General features: G+C 43.5%; 1 protein-coding gene across 6 annotated transcripts in view; it reads right to left on the reverse strand.

Annotated features, from left to right (window-relative positions):
• KDM4C (lysine demethylase 4C) overlaps positions 1–20,570 on the reverse strand; it is a 420,715-nt gene that overhangs the window by 94,231 nt on the left and 305,914 nt on the right. For all 6 annotated transcript variants that reach the window (XM_045021569.1, XM_045021570.1, XM_045021571.1 and 3 more), the window contains 2 exons: positions 19,486–19,541; positions 12,226–12,334 (listed from right to left, as the gene is read on the reverse strand). In XM_045021569.1, the coding sequence (XP_044877504.1) occupies positions 12,226–12,334; positions 19,486–19,541 (165 nt within the window). The remainder of the gene's footprint in view (positions 1–12,225; positions 12,335–19,485; positions 19,542–20,570) is intronic.

The raw sequence follows: 20,570 nt of genomic DNA on the forward strand, positions 1-20,570 counted from the left end.
AGCAATATTTTTGGAAATGCTGTGAGGTAATTAATACTTCTTTACATGACAACACAGTCAAGTATTTCTTTAGCCTTTCAGAAATACAGTGCAGCAGTTCCACAGTTCCATTTCAGTTTAACAAATGAATTCTACTGCAAAACTAGAACAAAGACGACAAGCAATATCTGCAAATGTATTTAATTTTATTTTTAGATTTTCTTATTAAAACAGAAGGATAGGTAAGAGAACACCTGCCCATTCTTTTAAAAGCTCAAACACATTTTTCCCTTGATTCCACTCTTCGTTTGGCTTACTACAGTGAAACCTCTCTATTTTCAGAATTGATGTACCTTTCAAAACTATAATCTTTGGCTTTCAAGCTCACTATTATTTGCCTTCAGGTGAAAATTTTAAAGTGTATAGGCTTCTAAACAAAATGCTACAGCATCAGCCAGATACTGAAAGGCTTGTAGATCAGTCATCATCGCAGTGTAAATTTCTTTTCAAAATAATGTTCCTCACTCAGAGTACACTTGCGCTTATTCTCAGTTCACTTGTCAAATACAAATTTGAGGTCACTGAAAGCCCAAGGGCAACTTCAACTATTGCAAAACTCATTTTCTACCTCTATTTTGTTGGGGAAATAGGATTTCAAATGTAAAAATAATAGGAAGCGCTACAGATAAAGAAACAAAGGCATATTATGTTCACGTTTCAGTACAGCATTGCAGCCACTGCCTGTTGGGACAAACTCAATCTATATTATCCAAGCATTTTAAAGCTTGGATCGTAACAAAGGTAGATAATGCATTTTGCTAATGAGTTCATCATGTACTATTCAGAGACGATTTTAGAGAAGATGTTTTAAATATATCGGCTTAGTACAAGAGGGCTAATGATTACATTTTAACTGTTACTTTGATTTCAGATGAAACATTTAAACATAGTGAGCCTGATTCTCATTTACATTAAGACACCACCCTGGCACTGTAAACAGGCCTTAACGTAAATGAGAATCAGATCCAGTATTCCTGTTGGTTTACATTTATGGGCCAAATCCCAGGATATCCATGGGAATTGTGTGTGTGTATTTGAGAGGTCAGTTTAGCTTCATACCTCCAAGGATTTCTTCACTTTGCTATGGAACGTGACTGTATTTCTTTTTTCAGGCCCAAACAAAGTAATAACATTCTTTTGAAACTACAGAGTATATTTAAGCACTCTGAGTGAAATCCTGGCCCCATTAAAGTCAGTGGGAGTTTTGCTATTGACTTCAATGGGGTCAGGAATTCACCATCTGTTTCTATTACATAGAGCTATGTAAAATTAAAGCGCCAAGGAAAATATCTTTTGTATAACAGTTGGCAGGAGTTTCCACCTGAGTTTCACTCTGTGATTTAGGTTTCAAATGGACCCAAACCCAAAGCTACACTGAGCCAAAACCGTCAAGTTTTGCCTTTTTGGACTGAAACCATGAGATCCCATTAATTATGCTTGGGTTCCACAGGAAACCACAAATAGGCCCCGTTCTGCTATAGACTTCACCCCAGCTCACTAACCTGGTCCAAGCTGACACCATCTTCAAAGCTATAAATAAATCTGCCCCTCCTTCTTCTGTCAAACCCCATGTTCCCCTCATTCCCAATCCCCCTTTCCAAAGTTCCCAACCTCGGTCTCCCTATCTGTCAAATTCTCCCATGTTCACTTTTGTGCCTTCCTCTGTGAAGCATTCTGTGCATTATATACGACATCCCTGAGCTCATCTGCAAGGCTTTTACCTTGTCCACATTTAAGTCCCTCTTGAAGACCCACTTCTGACATGCTACCTATAGCGAGACAAGGTCACTTGTGTATAAATAGCATTTAAACTGCCTATGATGATTATTCCCCTTCCCATGACCTTTGTCTACTTATTTGTCCTTTGACTGTGTGCTCCTCAGAGCAGGGACTATCCCTCTGAAGTGTTTGGAAACTACCTAAAATGTATATCGTAGGCACTACCACAAATAAATAAATTTTGGGATTAGTAATGAAATCTGTAACAAGGTGAGATTGTCACAGTTCCATTGCAAGTCTCACACATTTTTAACCACTGCCTGCAACCCCTAGGTCCAGACCAGGCCTGAAGCTGCCTATGATAGTGGTGAAGATCACAAACTATAACTTGACAGAGACATTTGGTAGTTGAAATGCCCGTCTTATGTTTTTTTGGGCCAGAACATGCCTTGGCCCTACATGGGTATGAAAGGAAGGGGGAAGGCATAAACATCCTCATACCCTTACAAAAGGGCTAGCCACAATCTCAGCCTTCCATACACCTAAGTAAGAACAGAAACAGAAGGAAAACAGCAACAAGGCTTATAGAATCTCATCAACATGCCACTCTGCAATGCCCCAGAGGACTTCAGTTTTGACAGATCTTCAGAATAGACAGACTGGAAGCAATATTTTGTAAGATTTCAAATTGCAAACAAACTCCGCAAAGATATTGGAGATATATAGGTATCTTCTTTAATTTATGCTTTGGGGAAGCAAGCAGAGTATCTTTAAATCCTTTGACTTCACTGAAAACAGTCACAAAGATGACTATGAAAGGGTTCTGGCTATGTTTGATGCATACTTTATACCCCAGAGAAATGTGGTTTATGAAAGAGTATGTTTTCAACAGAGAATTCAAGAACCAGGGGGAAATGATGAATGTTTTATAAGGGCTATGCATACATTGGCTGAAAACATTGGGGATGCAAAACATGAATATATCAGAGATAGGTTGGTTATTGGCTTAACAGAGAAAATTTTCAGAGCAACTACAACTGAAGAGAGATTTAACCCTAGCCCTAGCTATACAGATAGCAAAGCAGTCAGAATATGTCAAATGACAGAACAAAAGGTAGGAGCAATTTGAAAAACCTGAAACTAGCTTAGAAACGCTAAATGGACCCTTGAATGTTAAAAGTCATTATCATAAAACCCCTGAGGCAAGGAGAGAACTCTCCTAGGCTAAGAGGGACTAATTCCAGCCTACATACACAAAATGTGAAAAAGTCATATCCCAAGAGATGACAAGTCCAGCCAGAGGCACATGGTATAATAAATGCATGAAATATAGACATTTTGCAGTAGTTTGCTGCACCAAAGCAGTCAGGGAGTGGGCTCATATTACAGACAATCAGGAGCCATTGTTTCTGGGATCTATCACTTGAGATGACATAGAGTCTGCCTGGAGAATGAAACTGAATATTTGAGGCAAGACTATTGACTTTAAAACTGACTCAGGCACTGAGGTCACAAGCATCTCAGAAGGGACTTATAATCACTTTCAACCCCTCCCAGAGCTGACGTCACAGCTCTGACTAGCACTGAAGGTATTCTGAATTGCATGGGCCAGTTCACCATAGAAACAACTTACAAAGACAAAAGCTTTGCATTGAGAGTGCATGAGATCAAAGGATCAAAGACCCAGGGCCGGTGCAAGGATGTTTCGTGCCCTAGGCGAAACTTCCACCTTGCACCCTCCCCCGCCCGTGCCCCTGCCCTGAAGCGCCCTCCTCACCCCCGCGGCAGATCCCCGCATCCGACCTGAGGCACCCCCCCACCCCAGCTCACCCCTGCTCCATGCACGAGCACCCTGAGCACACCGTCACTGCTTCACTTCTCTCGCCTCCCAGGCTTGCGGTGCCTAAGCTGATTGGTGCCGCAAGCCTGGGAGGCAGGAGAAGTGAAGCAGCTCACCCCTGCCCCGCCTCCTCCCAGAGCACGCCGTGGCTGCTTCATTTCTCCCACCTCCCAGGCTTACGGCACCAATCAACTTAGGCGCTGCAAGGCGGGAGAAGTGAAGCAGCCACGGCGTGCTCGGGGAGGAGGCGGGGCAGGGGTGAGCTGGGGCGGGGAGTTCCCTTGTGTGCTGCTCTTCCCCCCTTACTTGCTGCAGGCGGCGCTCCCCTGCCCCAGCTCCCTCCGCCTAAATGCCGGGGGCGACCAGGACGGCCGAAGATCCGGCCGCCGTGGTCGCTGCCAAAGAAAATGGCGCCCCCCAAATCCTAGCGCCCTAGGCGACCTCCTAGGTCGCCTAAATGGTTGCACCGGCCCTGCAAAGACCAACAACTTTCTAAGTCACAGCGTAGCAACAGGAGTGGGCCTAGTGAGAAAGGTGAAAACTCAGATGATACTGGACTTTTGAAAGGTGATCCAGTACACCTTAATTTAAGAAACAATGCAGAACCATATACTGTATAAACACCCCTATCTGAGAGGTAGGAAGATATAAGCTACAAATTAATGCATATTCAGAGGACATCACTACCTCGTCATCGTGGACTATTTTTTCAGGTACTTGAAAGACAAAACATGTTGCAGTGTCAAGAAACAAATGCATTATCCCTCACTTCAGTATTCCAGGATAACTAGGACTGACAACAAACCACAATTCACTGCAGAAAAATTTAAGTAATTCTGAACAAAATATGGTTTTGATCATATTTGTAGCAATCCCATTTACCCACAAGTGCGTGGAGAGGCTAAAAGAGCTGTATAGACAGCCAAGAAAATCCAGTAGCAGGAAGATCCATTCCTTGCTCTTCTGAGTTACAGATCAACACCAATAGCAGCTATTGGATGTAGTCCAGCACAACTCCTGATGGGCAGATAACTCAGAATTACTGTTTCAATCTTGGAAAAGAACTATCTCCAAAGTGGCCAGGCATGAAGAGGATAGCTAAATTAGATAAAAAGACTAAAATAGCTTTATGAACACTTTTACAACAGATGTCACTCAAAGAACTGCCAGGTCTAGAACCTGGTGACTGTGTTTGTGTCAAATTGGATGGAGAAAAGGGATGGACAACTCCACTCGTCAAAGAAAAAAATTGAGTGCCCGGATCCTACGTGATCAAGTCTGACAGTGGAGAGTTTAACAGAAACCATCAATATCTATAGTTTGTTCCTCAAAGATGCCAGATGCAGAACAAGATGATAACTCAAAGGTTCCAAACCGACCATTGCCAGTCATTGCAACATGCCAGATAATCAAATTGTTATGCATTCGGACTGTGTAATTAGAAAACCAGTACGATTCAGAGACACTTAACAGACTGATACGTACTGAACTTCAAAAGCCTGGTCTACACTAGGCGTTTAAATCGGTTTTAGGAGCGTAAAACCGATTTAACGCCACAACCGTCCACACTAGGAGGCACCTTATATCGATTTTAATGGCTCTTTAAACCGGTTTCTGTACTCCTCCCTAACAAGAGGAGTAACGCTAGTATCGGTATTACCATATCGGATTAGGGTTAGTGTGGCCGCTGATCGACGGTATTGGCCTCTGGGCGGTATCCCACAGTGCACCAGTGACCGCTCTGGACAGCATTCTGAACTCGGATGCACTGGCCAGGTAGACAGGAAAAGCCCCGCGAACTTTTGAAATTCATTTCCTGCTTCCCCAGCGTGGAGATCTCATCAGCACAGGTGACCACGCACAGCTCATCTCAATGAGTCTCCTGAGAATCGTAAAAGAGCCCCAGCATGGACTGCACAGGAGGTACTGGATCTGATCGCTATCTGGGGAAAGGATTCAGTGCTAACAGAACTGCGTTCCAAAAGACGAAATGAAAAAGTATTTGAAAGAATTTCTAAGGCTATGACGGATAAAGGCCACAGCAGGGACTCAGTGCAGTGCAGAATGAAAGTTAAGGAGCTCAGACAAGCCTACCAGAAAACCAAAGAAGCAAACGGAAGGTCCGGGGCAGGTCGAAAAACATGCCGCTTCTATGCTGAGCTGCATGCAATTTTAGGGGGCTGCGCCACAAGTACCCCACCCCTGATAGTGGATTCCGAGGTGGGGGTTGTAATCTCTGCCATGGCTGAGGATTATGCAGACGGGGAAGATGAAGATGAAGAAGAGGAGGAAGACCTAGCAGAGAGCACACAGCACTCCGTGAGCCCCAGCAGCCAGGAGCTTTTTATCACCCTGACGGAATTACCGTCCTCCCAGCCCTCACAAGCCACTATCCCAGACAATGACGCCATGGAAGGGAGCTCTGGTGAGTGTACCTTTGCAAATAGCAAACATTGTTTTTTAAGCAAGCCTTTTTTAATGATTGATTTGCCCTGAGGACTTGGGATGCATTCGCAGACAGTATAGTTACTTAGAAAAGTTTGTTAACATGTCCGGGGATTGAGAGGAAATCCTCCAGGGACATCTCGATGAAGCGCTCCTGTAGGTACTCCAGAAGCCTTTACAGAAGGTTTCTGGGCAAGGCAGCCTTGTTCCGCCCACCATGGTAGGACACTTTACCACGCCATGCATGTAGCAAGTAATCAGGTATCATTGCGTGGCAAAGCATAGCAGCGTATGGTCCTGGTGACTGCTGGCATTCAAGAAGCATCCGCTCTTTATCTTGTTCTGTTATCCTCAGCAAAGTGATATCGTTCAGGATAACCTGGTTAAAAATCAGGAATTTAAGTAAGGGGGGTGGCCATTTTTCTACTGGGTTCGTGGACTGCATCAGCTTAAAAAAAAACTTTCCTGCACGTAGCGAAGCGGGGGGAGGGGAGGAGTGAAATGCCGATGATCTTTTCTGTGTTTGGTCACCGGCGATCTTCCCCAAGCTACCAGACACGCAGTGGGTGGGGGGGGTGGGAAGGTTGTTGATTAGCAGGGAGCTAGCGTGGTATTAGCCATGCATTGGGGGGGAGGGGTAAATCACTACAGAAGCCGAAAGACAGTGGCTTACCATGGCCGCATGCAAGCTGAATTCTGATGCCTGGACCTGTGTCTGTGAGATCTGTAACTCCAGAGCTGCAAGCACTCACTATTAAGATGAAAAATGCGACCTTGTAGGGAAATCACATGTGCTAGGTGAATAGTGCTGTTCACTGTGAAAGAGTATAACCATTGTTCTGTAAAATGTATCTTTCTAAATATTTATCTCCCTCATGCAGCTGCAAATTTTTCAACCATCCCTCCTCCATCCCAAAGGCTAGCACAGATAAGGCGGAGGAAAAAGAAGACGCGAGATGAGATGTTCTCGGATATTATGGAAGTTACACGCAATGAAAGAGCTCATCTGAATGAGTGGAAGGATGTGGTTTCAAATTACAGGAAAGAGACCAGTGAACGTGAGGACAGGAGGGATGAGCGTGAGGACAGGAGGGACAACCGAGATGAGAGGTGGCGGCAGGAAGACCGGCAGGAAAATCAGCGGTGGCGGCAGGAAGATCAGCGGTGGCGGGATGCAACTCTGGGGCTGCTGCGTGATCAAACTGACATGCTCCGGCGTCTTGTGGAGCTTCAGGAACGGCAGCAGGATCACAGAGTGCCGCTGCAGCCCCTGTATAACCACCCTCAACCCTCACCATGTTCCACATCCTCCTCACCCAGACGTGTAAGAACGCGTGGGGGGAGGCTCCGTGCACCCGCCCACTCCACCCCCGTGGACAGCCCAACCAGAAGGATGTCGTTACTGTGAATTTTTTTTTTAATGGCCTTCTCCATCCCTCCTATCCTCCTCCCAAACCACACCCTTACTTCTCTCCCTCTTTTTATAATGAATCAATAAAGAATTTATGCTTTTTAAATGAGAGTGACTTTATTTGCATAAGTAAGCTGTACTCGAAGGGGGAGGGGGAGTTGCTTACAGGGACTGAGTCAATCAAGGGGGTTGGGTGTTCATCAACAAACACAGCAGTCACACTGTACCCTGGCCATTGATGAAGCTCGTTTTCAAAGCTTCTCTGATGCGCACCACTTCCTGGTGTGCTCTTCTAATCTCCCTGGTGTCTGGCTGCGCGTAATCAGCGGCCAGGTGATTTGCCTCAGCCTCCCACCCCGCCATAAAGGTCTCCCCCTTACTCTCACAGAGATTGTGGAGAATACAGCAAGCAGTAATAACATAGGGGACATTGGTTTGGCTGAGGTCTGAGCGAGTCAGTAATGTCCGCCAGCGCGCCTTTAAACGGCCAAATGCACATTCCACCACCATTCTGCACTTGCTCAGCCTGTAATTGAACAGATCCTGACCACTGTCCAGGCTGCCTGTGTATGGCTTCATGAGCCATGGCATCAAGGGGTAGGCTGGGTCCCCCAGGATAACGACAGGCATTTCAACATCCCCAACTGTTATTTTCTGGTCTGGGAAGTAATTCCCTTGCTGCAGCCGTTTAAACAGAGTAGTGCTTCTGAAGACGCGAGCGTCATGAACCCTCCCTGGCCATCCCACATGGATGTTTGTGAAACGTCCCTTGTGATCTACCAGTGCTTGCAGCACCATTGAAAAGTACCCCTTGCGGTTTACGTACTGGGTGCCCTGGCGCTGCGGTGCCAAGATAGGGATATGGGTTCCATCTATCGCCCCCCCACAGTTAGGGAATCCCAGTGCAGCAAAGCCATCCACTATGGCCTGCACGTTTCCCAGAGTCACAACCTTTCATAGCAGCAGCTTAGTGATTGCTTTGGCTACTTGCATCACAGCAGCCCCCACAGTAGATTTTCCAACTCCAAATTGATTCCCGACTGACCGGTAGCTGTCTGGCGTTGCAAGCTTCCACAGGGCTATCGCCACTCGCTTCTCTACTGTGAGGGCTGCTCTCATCTTGGTATTATGGCGTTTCAGGGCAGGGGCAAGCAAGTCACAAAGTTCCATTAAAGTGCCCTTACGCATGCGAAAGTTTCGCAGCCACTGGGAATCGTCCCACACCTGCAACACAATGCGGTCCCACCAGTCAGTGCTTGTTTCCCGGGCCCAAAATCGGCGTTCAATGGATAGAATCTGCCCCATTACCATCAGGATCTCCAAAGCGCAGGGGCCCGCGGTTTGAGAGAATTCTGTGTCTACGTCCTCATCACTGTCATCGCCGCGCTGCCGTATCCGCCTCCTCCTCGCCTCGGATTGAAGGTCCTGGTTCACCATAGACTGCACGAGAGTGCACGAGGTGTTTAAAACATTCACGATTGCGGTATGGAGCTGAGCAGGGTCCATGCTTGCTGTGCTATGGCGTCTGCACAGTTCACCAAGCAAACAAAGGCGCAAAACGGTTGTCTGCTGCTCAGGGAGGGAGGGGTGAGGCTGTACCCAGAACCACCCGCGACAATGATTTTTGCCCCATCAGGCACTGGGATCTCAACCCGGAAATGCCAAGGGGCGGGGGAGGCTGCGGGAACTATGGGATAGCTATGGGATAGCTACCCACAGTGCAACGCTTCAGAAATCGACGCTAGCCTCGGACCATGGACGCACACCACCGATTTAATGTGTTTAGTGTGGCCGCGCGCACTCGATTTTATAAAACCTGTTTTACAAAACCGGTTTATGCAAATTCGGAATAGTCCCGTAGTGTAGACATACCCAAAGAGAGCATGATAGTGTAAACATTTTAAATGGCGGTAATGGAGAACTTAAATGGGGAGATGTAATGGAATGCTAAACTGTATTATACTAGGTGCCACTGTGTGTAAAATACCGTATTTCAACCTCCGCCATACCAGCAGAGCATTAAGGATCTTATGATGAACACATGTGGTGTGTATAAGCAGGATCTGTGACTAGTCCATATCTGGTACCAAAGTACCTGACAGGCACAATCTCAGCCTTCTATACATGAGTGCAAGGCTAGGGTCACTGAAGGAATGATATTGGGGAGAATGGAGGTACAATACAGTCACATCGAGGCTGGCTACAGAGAGGAATAAAAGGTGTATCCTCTTTAAGGATGGAGCAGAAGCTGTGCTATTGCATGCTAGGTAGTCCTGGGAGGCCTTTTGCCTTGATCATAGAATCACAAGACTGGAAGGGAACCTCAAGAGGTCATCTAGTCCAGTCCCCTGCACTCATGCCAGGACTAAGTATTATCTAGACCATTCCCTGACAGGAAGTTTTTCCTAATGTCAAACCTAAACCTCTCTTGCTGCAATTTAAGCCCACTGCTTCTTGTCCTATCCTCAGAGGTTAAGAAGAACAATTCTTCTCCCTCCTCCTTGTAACAACCTTTTATATATTTGAAAACGGTCATCATGTCCCCTCTCAGTCTTCTCTTTTCCAGACTAAACAAACCCAATTTTTTCAATCATCCCTCATAGGTCATGTTTTCTAGACCTTTAATCATTTTTGTTGCTCTTCTCTGGAGTTTCTCCAATTTGTTCACATCTTTCCTGAAATGTGGTGCTCAGAACTGGACACAATACTCCAGCTGAGGCCTAATCACTGCAGAGTAGAGCAGAATAATTACTTCTTGTGTCTTGCTTACAACACTCCTGCTAATACATCCCAGAATGATGTTTGCTTTTTTTGCAACAGTGTTACACTGTTGACTCATATTTAGCTTGTGGTCCACTATGACCCCTTTTCTACAATACTTCGTCCTAGGCAGTCATTTCTCATTTTGTACGTGTGCAACTGATTGTTCCTTCCTAAGTGGAGTACTTTGCATCTGTCCTTAATTTAATCCTATTTACTCCAGACAATGTCTCCAGTTTGTCCAGCTCATTTTGAATTTTAATCCTATCGTTCTAAGCACTTGCAACCCCTCCCAGCTTGGTATCATCCACAAACTTTATAGGTATACTCTCTATGCCATAATCTAAATCATTGATGAAGATTTTGAACAGAACTGGACCTATTCTGTGGTTTAAGCCACAGGCAGCTCATCAGAAGAGGGAACTTCATATATAGGGGTTATTTATCTCCACAATGCGTGGCAAATTACCGGTAATCATTTCTAGAGTCTCAAGAAAACAAACCCTCAATTAAGAATCACCAACCAAGTTATTGTCATCATATCTGTGACTGTTTAGGTTCCTCAAAAGTATAAGAGCATTATGTTCATATCCAGTGATTCCTGTGTTCATATATTCAGATTAATGAGAATTTGAGGCTGACAAGCAAACTGAACAGTCATTGTAGGTTAAAAATGAGATTTTGAGAGCCTTCTCTCACACAGTGAGAGCCCATATATAATAGGGCTACACTGCCATGTATTGAAATAAGAAAGTCTGACTTCAGATGCAGGAAAATTGGGAGGGGAGGACAACGGGGCATTGACTATCTTTCTGGTTTTCAAAAAAATATACTAGAAGGACAGGCTGAAACAGCATTTGGGAATATTTCATACGTTAGATAAAGAGTGTTCAAGCCAGAGTTTCTCTTTAACAGATTGTATAATGGAGCCAAAAAAGTGTAGGAAAATGTTCAATATGCATTACAGTTAGTCTATAAATCCCACAAAGACTTGAGAAATCTCAGTGAACAAAGACCAATTGTCAGACATGCCTCCATTTTAAGAATGGTTAAGCTGCAGTTCAAAATTACAAATAGTTACAAAATATAAAGCACAATGAATTAAAATTAACAATTAATAGTTCACAATGTTACAGCAAGGAAAGGGTAGCTCAAGGTTAAGTATATCAATAAGCATTTTTTCCGTAACATTTGGTGTGGATAAAGAGAACAGATGGGGTTGTTTCCCAAACTTTTCTTTTCTTTTACACTGGGCAGGGGATCACTTTCCTTTTGTCAGAGGAAGTCTGTGTCAAACTGAAGCATAGTCTGATAAATTAAGTAATTTAGGTCTAACCCAACAAGGAAAATTCTCTTTGATTTAACAAATACTTTTGTAGGTTTCTCATTAGGGCATGGGACTTTCTGCTGGATGGAAGGATTATTTAGGGCTATGGATAGGTTTGAGCATTTGTAGTTCGAGCTTTTGTGTTTATATTTCTCACTTGCTTTTTCGAGGCCTCAGGGAGCCATTTATTAGTCCAATATAATGTGCAATCTGGTCTGTGCACATTCCTCAATTCTCGGATGGTAAAAATACCATGAGACCACCATGTCTCATCATTTTAACTTCATAAATGGCTCCCTGAGGGGGGGGAGGGGACCCTCATGAATATACAACACAAATAAGACTTCTGAGATATTCTGGTTGATTAGTTTCAGCAGTATCCTCAATGAGCACTCACAGCAGTATTAGGAGAGTGATTGAAAACGCTCATTGTTTCTCCTTCCTTATGCCTATGGCAAAGGCTCCTTACCCAAGGTTGTAACCCAGAACTAGGCTGAAGAATTAAAATACCTAAATTATCATTATACGTGAAAAACAATAGGACAATCCTTAGCAAATTCTCTCTTTTAACTGACATTTTGTTTATTTAAATTTCCCCCTGAAATGTATGTGAATGTACCTAACCAGAGATGAGATTTTTGTATATATTTCAAAACACCAGCATGTTGGAGCCTTACTACTCACCAATTTTAATCTCTGCAGAGGTATTCTCCTAGTGTCTACTGGCGTCCTCTCTGTGACATTACCAAATCTGACTTCTGGAATTGCGATTGCGCACATCACATGTGCCCACCTGCGAAAAGTGGCAAGTCAATAACACCAAAAAATTGTACAGAAATGTGATCATTAAAAACAGTGCACCCCTCAAATAAATCCAACCATCAACCATCTAGTCCTTCCCTATTACATTTCTTTGCTTTATTTTATGAGCTGCAACAACAACAAAAAGGTCAAAATGCAAGGTCGATTGACAGTGTTTATCTTTAAGATTTAATTTTAAGTAGCATTAGACAGATACCTAAAAAATTGGTTTATTTCAGACAGAAAGATCAGCACAACAAAATAAGTGGATTATGCTGGAAAAGTGATGGCAATACAATATACCCTATGCCTTTTCTGCCCCTCCAATACCACTTACATGTATGAGGCAAACTAGTCACCACATTTTTTAATAAGATGTAGCAATCTAGTTTTGAAACTATTTGCCAGAAATGTACTGTTTCAACATTAGAGAAAAAAATCCTTATGTTAATACAAATCTATTGTAAATACCCTTTCAAGTATTTTCACTTGTTTTACAGAGTACAAAGCTTTTGTAGTGGTGCCAGCATGTTTGTAGGTATAGCCTAGACAATATGTCATTTGTACAATTTACAGTTTAAACTACAGCACTTTGGATTAACCCTAATTAGATGTAAGTGGGTACTGTTAGTCAACCCCCATATTGACACTCACACTCAGCTACCAAAGCACAGTACCCAGCTACACTGTCGGGATTCTGTGTTGCCAGGCAAACAGACACAGAGTTAGAACAGAACGAAACCGCAGCATTATCACCCTCTCAGAATTTGACACAATTGCACAAATAGCGGGATGGAATGCTCTTGGGGATGTCCTTGCCCTCATCTGTGAGTTGGACCCTTGTGATTGGAGAAAGCAACATCTGGGATCACGGCTCCTCATGACTAAGGACTCACCAAAACACACCTCACTGCAACTGCAGGAAGTCAGCTGAGTGGGACAAGAGTATGCTGCATCTGAACAGAATAGCTGCCAGTATGAGTTACTGCCTGATTCTCCAAGTAGTGGTTCAAAATATAGACAGACAGCCAAACAAAAAACTCCCAAACCTTTGTGATGATGACACTAAGATTGAGAGTATATGTTAGCAACTAACTGGTAAAAACCAGGTAAGAACATCATAACTAGCACAAAAAACACCCAGGAAACTGTGTTAAATTTAAACATGAGTCTGTCTGGAAATTCACAGTTGGCTAACAAATCTACTTTGGCGTATTCAGAGTCAAATAAGGTTCACTGGGTTTGGTGAAGTCCTTGGTGACTTCCCCTAAGGCTAGCAGTTAGAGCAGGAGGGAAGAAAGTAATGAACCTTCCACAATTTGAAGAAGGGAGAATACCTCCACTCCTCGATTCTAATGTCTGCTCTTCTACACCGTCCTCAAATCCGCTGCCCCTCACTACGCATCGTTATATAGTCTAGAAATGAGAAAACTGAGGGGGCATATGTGTGACAGTGTACCCCATAAGGCTTTATGGGGGGGGTTATAAATGTATGTATGATATAACTGGAATAGAGTTTTGCTACATATGCCATGTAACACATCTATGTAAAGGTTATGATCTACTGGTTATGTTTATCCTAGTTGTATGTAGGTACCATTTGTGTGTTCAAAGTTATGAACATTGGCTGTATACTTGCTTGATTTCTAAGTAGCCTCAGTTAGAACATTGGTCACTTTTTGGGAAAGGAATGTGCAAGTTAAGTGCTCAATCAGGAAGCACTTAGCAGACAAACAGCTTGGAAGACTCCAATTCACATAAGAAGTCTACCTGAGGACGTTCAAAGTAGCATGTGGGTAATGGCTGCTACCTGCAAGTCCTGAGTCATGCATGGGCGTGTGACTTGCCCATGTGATTCTGAATCTCCATTTTGGGACTGGATTCTACACAGAGGGAGAGAGGGGTGTCTATCCAGAAGAGAAAGTCTATTTAAACCCCTGGGAGACCCCTACATTTTGTCTTCAGCTGGCTAAAGAGGGAGCCTCTCCACCCTCCAGGATACTTGGAAGAAACTGAAACAAAGGGACGTGAGTGATTGCTGGACCCAGGCTAAAAGGAGATTAGTCTGTAAAAGGGAGCATTCTGGAAGTGGTGAGGATCTTATCTGTATTCAGTTTGATTAGACATAGATTTGCACATTTTATTTTATTTTATTTTGCTTGGTGACTTACTTTGTTCTGTCTGTTACTACCTGGAATCACTTAAATCCTACTGTCTGTATTTAATAAAAGCACTTTTTACTTATTAATTAACTCAGAGTATGTATTAATACCTGAGCAAACAACTGTGCATCTCTCTCTATCAGTGTTATAGAGGGCGAACAATTTATGAGTTTATCCTGCATAAGCTTTATACAGGGTAAAAAGGATTTATTTGGGTTTAGACCCCATTGGGGGTTGGGCATCTGAGCGCCAAAGACAAGTGCGCTTCTTGTAAACCTGCAGCTTTGGGGCAAGTAATTCAGACGTTGGGTCTTTGTTGGAGCAGACGGGAGTGTCTGGCTCAGCAAGACAGGGTGCTGGAGTCCTGAGCTGGCAGGGAAAACAGGAGCAGCAGTAGTCTTGGCACATCAGTTGGCAGCTCCCAGGGGGGTTTCTGTGATCTAACCCATCACAATATGATAAATATGTAAAAGATTGTTCTAAAGAGGACAGTGATCAATTATTCTCCATGTCCACCAAGTAGTAATCAGGTTAGTTTGCAGCAAGAGAAATTTAGGGTAGATATTAAGATAATTTCCCTAACTATAAGGATTGTTAAGCACTGGAATGGGTTGCCAAGGGAGGTTGTGGAAGCCCCGTAACTGGAGATTAGACAAACACCTGTCAGTGATGGTCTAGGAATAATCCTGCCTCAGCACAGGTAGGACCACTTGAGGTCCCTTCCAGCCCTACATTTCTATGACTCTCTTCTTCTTCACTGCCCCCAGTGCCCTCCTACTCCACTGCCCCTTCCAGCTCCATGCACTTACTCCGCTCCAATTCTTGCAGATCTCCCTGAGGTATGCAGGAAACAAAGACCTGAAACGGTCCACAAGGGCGGAGTCTGGGGCCAGCAGGGACTTAGGGGGAAGAGACCAAACGGGAAACCATTCCTCCCTCCTGCACCATAATAATGCTATTTTAGTCATTCAGATTTAAGAAAAATATCCAGAAAAGTGCAGTATAAATATAAAATAGATAAAAGTGTTGTGTGGTATGAAAGTGTGATTGGCATGAGTATGAAATGAGAGCCGTAGTCCAAGTGATGTAGAGATGAGAAATTTATGCAGGCCATCCCAAATGAGGCCCAATAAAGACTTTAGACGACCCCACACCCTCCTGGATAACAGATGGTCATGCCACAGTTTATAGAAATATTGTTTGAGTTTTAATATTTTTTATTTAAACTTTTTTTCATAACCACCTGCCTGTAAAGCCAGAGTGCCTTAATATCAGGTAGCTAACTATACAAGCCTTGGGGAGAGAGAAAAGTTATAAATAAAGTAGCTCTTCTATAAATCATCATGTCAGAGCTTTATGGTCTAACCTCTCGTAAGCTACCAGGGGCTCAAAACAAGTGTGGTATTCCACTGAACAAAGGGATTCACAGCTCACCGATGGGGTAAAGCTCTCACTCCCCTAGTATTCCTGGTTCATTAGTCCTTCAGTCTATCACAACTGTATAGTGCCCAACCTGCACCTCAAATCAGTATATATGGGTGGGGGGTAGATTCTATATGAAGCAGAAAAAATATACCGGTACACACTGCCAGATTGGCAGGAGCAGGTTGTTTTGAAGCTGCTTATAGGTTTGGAATGGTAGATCATGTCCAGGAGAAGATGAATCTATGGACAGAGTGGAGGTGAGGTGGTCAAAGGTTCATAGCAATGTAATTTATTATATGGACAAGGAGACAGAAGTTGAGGCTTGTTGTAGAGAGCTATTATTTCACAATTTTTAATGGACCAACAGTGGGATAGAATGCAAAGTTTCCGATTATGGGCATGATAACCCTTTTTACAGCATGCATGGTGGCAGTTTCCTCCAAAAACTAAAACCGGTGACATATGAATTTTTAAAATACTTTTAAGAAACTGTGCACAAAAGGGATCTCGGTGTTTTCAAACCTGCTGTGTATGAACTCTCAGCATCAGACATCAAATGTAACTCCCGCAGTCCCAAAGTCATGGAGGCAATTTCTGGACTGGCAGGGAAAAATGGTTAACGCAGTGGTTCCCAAACTTGTTCCACCACTTGTGGAGGGAAAGCCCCTGGCGGGCCGGGCCGGTTTGTTTACCTGCTGCATCCGCAGGTTCGGCCGATAGCAGCCCCCAGTGGCCGCGGTTCGCCTCTCCAGGCCAATGGGAGCTGCAGGAAGTGGTGCGGGCCAAGGGACATACTGGCCACCGCTTCCCACAACCCCCATTGGCCTGGAGCAGCAAACCACGGGCACTGGGAGCTGCGATCGGCTGAACCTGTGTACATGGCAGGTAAACAAACTGGCCTGGCCCGCCAGGGGCTTTCCCTGAACAAGTGGTGGAACAAGTTTGGGAACCACTGGGTTAATGGGTCTATTGAGGGTCTCCCCTTCCACGAGGGTTTGGAATGGGCTAGCCAAGAGGGGAGGAAAGCATCACCTGAGCTAGTGGGCAGGCTGGTGGGACTCAGGTAAGCCACTGGCCTCTGAGTGGCTGGAGGAGGGTTTATAAGCTCTGTCCTTCTAGCTTGAGCCTTCCCTCCCAGGGGATTAGCATAGGACTGGGGTTTTTTGGTCTGCTCTGGACTTCAGTTAGTTGCTTTTTTGGGGACTGAGAAAGAATTTCTCTCTCACTGACAGATTAGCAGGGGCAGGATTTTTTTTTAAATCTTCCACACAGCAGCTCATGGACCTGGTGGAGTAGATCAGGAGGCACAACTCATGTTGTCACAATTTAGCAGGTTGGCTGGGGACTGGAGCGGGGGCTCCCTATGTCTGGTACAACAAAGAGACAACCCGCTTTCCCCAATCCCTTAATCCTGATATGAGGTGAAGGTAGTGGAGTGGGTCCCAGCAATGAGCTGGGAACCAGCTGGGCAGGGGTGGGAGGCTCACTTTCAGCTCCCCATCAGGTGGAAATGATTAAAGAAGGAATCATGACCTGCAACGTATGAGTTACTGCAATATATATTTCCCAGATGAATTCAGTTGTTAAAGTTGTGGCCTAATTAAATATCATCCCTTGTACCTTGTCTTTCTTCCCCCGTGCCTGAGACAAAGACAATATTGCATTCTATTTAGGTGACATCTTTTTGCAGTTTCTGTTAGTTTATTTGTTAATCTGTTTATACCTGTCAACACCTTAGTCAGAAAAGCAAGTGATAAATGAAAATTCAGTTTAAAACAGATCTAAAATTACAGAAAAAGACTCATAGAAATGTAGAGCTTGAAGGGACCTTGAGAAGTCATCTAGTCCAGCCCCCTGCACTGAAGCAGGACCAAGAAAACCTAGAACACCCCGGACAGGGGTTTGTCTAACCTGTTCTTGAAAACCTCCAAAGATGGGGATTCCACAACCTCCCTTGGAAGCCTATTCCGGAGCTTAACTACTCCTTAGAGTTAGAAAGTTTTTCCTAATATTGACCCTAAATTTCTCTTGCTGCAGACTAAGCTCATTACTTCTTGTCCTACCTTCAGTGGACATGTAGAACAATTGATCACCATCCTCTCTACAACAGCCCTTAACATCTCTGAAGACTTATCAGGTGCCCCCTCAGCCTTCTTTTAATATATGGAGATATACCTATCTCATAGAACTGGAAGGGACCTTGAACGGTCATCGAGTCCAGCCCCCTGCCTTCACTAGCAGGACCAAGTACTGATTTTGTTTCTATTCTGTTTAGGTCCAGAAAAGAATAGAAACAACTAAACATCATTTTTATTATTGAGCCTGCAAAAACCCTACATAAATAAATTACAATGATTTGGACATTGTGTATGTGCATATTTATTTGTTTTTCCTAAAGTTAAGTACCGTAAGTATTTTAGGGAAAATTGTCAGAGTGGCCACCAGCAAGAGTTGGTGGCCGCACTCTGAGGCCCCCCAAAATTTTGTTGTGAGAACCCCGATGTCAGTTATTCCCCATTTAGTAGTTGTGCATTTGATTTTTCCTCCCTAAGAGTAATACTTTGCACTTTGTCTTTACTGAATTTCATCTTGTTGATTTCAGACCAATTCTCCTATTTGTCAAGGTTGTTTTGAACTATAATCCTCCAAAGTGGTTGCAACTCTCCCTCCCAGTTTGGTGTCATCTGCAAATTTGATAAGCTTACTCTCCACTCCATTATCCAAGTCATTAATAAAAATGTTTGAATAGAACTGGAGCCAGGATAAAGTAAGTTTGGGCTAGATGATCTTGTATCACTCTGCTAGATTCTCTTTGGCCATAGAAGGGTTTTCATGAAAAAAGTCAGGTGTAACTCATGAAATGTTGCATGAATTATGCCAAGCAAAGATTCAAAATGAATAGTAGGTTCTTCTACAACTGGACATGAACAAATACTAAAGCACAACTTTTTCCATTTCATCTCCCAAGAATATCTGATGCACTGTGCTTCATTTTATCATCACCATGTAAAATAAATATTAGTCTTATTGATGACATAATGTCAGCTACAGTACCATTTTTGGGAGTCCACTATAAAATGAAGTGCAATAAAGCAAATCACCTCAAGATCCAGAACCACTAAAAGGATTCAGAAAGATTAATTTGTTAATGACATGCTTATATCTGTCAAAAGTTCACAGATGCCATATTAACTGCTGTAATCACAAAATTCCAGTACTAAAGAAGAAAATACATTTGAATGTGTGATAAGGCTTGCCCATGCAAACAATGACAAATGAGCTTTCATTTGCTTCCTTTATACAGTGACTAGCAGAGCAGACTTTAGAATAGTTAAGAATGTTCAAATAATAAAACAAATGTTTATTGTAAGCACGTAAATGTGTTCACAAAATGCTAGAGGCTCGATTCGGTGTCTTCAGTGGGCCCTGGATGTTAAGCCATTCCACTTAAGGGGACACTGTCAAGTAATTATATTTGGAAGTTCTGTTTGTGTAAATATGTATGTGAATGAAGTTTAAAACTAATGAGACTGATCTCAGTGTATCCATCACTTACTTCTTGTCAGTAGTTTGCTTGAGTGCACCACCTCTCAAATTGCAGAGACAGCATTCCTAAAGAAAAAAAGTATAAACAAGTGACACTACTAGTAATGCCAATTTTATTCATTTAATGTTTTAAAGGATTTGCAAACTATTATTATTGACTGACTTATAACATGACATTCACAAACATCACAGTGCCACACAAGAAAAATATAAAAATGTAATAGAACAACAAGCCCAAAGAGCCACAGAAAAAACGAGTTTTGAGAATAACCCTTGAAAAAACTGACCAATCATTTGAATAGATTTCAAATGCAAGGGCATTCCCCTGATGCTTGAATATAAAGTCCTGTACCTGGAATTAATACAGAGCCCATCAGGTTAAACTGAATTAAAATTGCACATCATTAAATTAGTAAAAATTACTATGGAATCATAGACTTCAACTGTGTACTTTGGGGACGAGCTTTTTTGTCATGCAATTGCACCATAATAGAGATCAGCTAGGACACTCATGCCGATAATTCCCAGATTTGTACACTATGAGAGGTAGTGTGATCTGGCAGATAGAGCACTGGATTGGGGCTCAGGAGACCTAAGTTCTATTTCTGGCTCTACTACTGTCCTGCTGAGTAAGCTTGGGCGAGCCAGTTACTTCCTTTGCCTCAGTTTCCCATCTCTCAAATGGGGATGATAGTGACCTCCTTTGTAAAGTGCTTTGAGATCTACTGATGAAAAGTGCTCTATGAAAGCTAATAATAAAGTTAGTGGGGGGCCGGTGACTCTGGAACTGTATTGTCCCCTTGATCCAACAGAGCACAAGTTTGTTGATGTTCAGGGTGCATGGCAAAGCCTGTTTCTATGGTTCCCAAGATTTCTTTGGTCAGAGGAATAGTTTGGTGAATAGGCTCTCCCACTCCACCTCCTCACACCACACTCTAGTACAAATGCTCTGCCTACTCCTTTCTGATGATTCCCTCTCTCTCTTCAGCCCTCCTCCTTTTCTGCCTCCTTTCTCTTTCCTTCTGTCTTCTCCTCTCCCCAAATTTTATTTTCTCTCTTTTTTTTTCTTCATTATTGGGTTTTGTTCCCCTCTCT

This window comes from Mauremys mutica, chromosome 6, assembly GCF_020497125.1.
Source record: "Mauremys mutica isolate MM-2020 ecotype Southern chromosome 6, ASM2049712v1, whole genome shotgun sequence".
NCBI classification, from domain to species: domain Eukaryota; kingdom Metazoa; phylum Chordata; order Testudines; family Geoemydidae; genus Mauremys; species Mauremys mutica.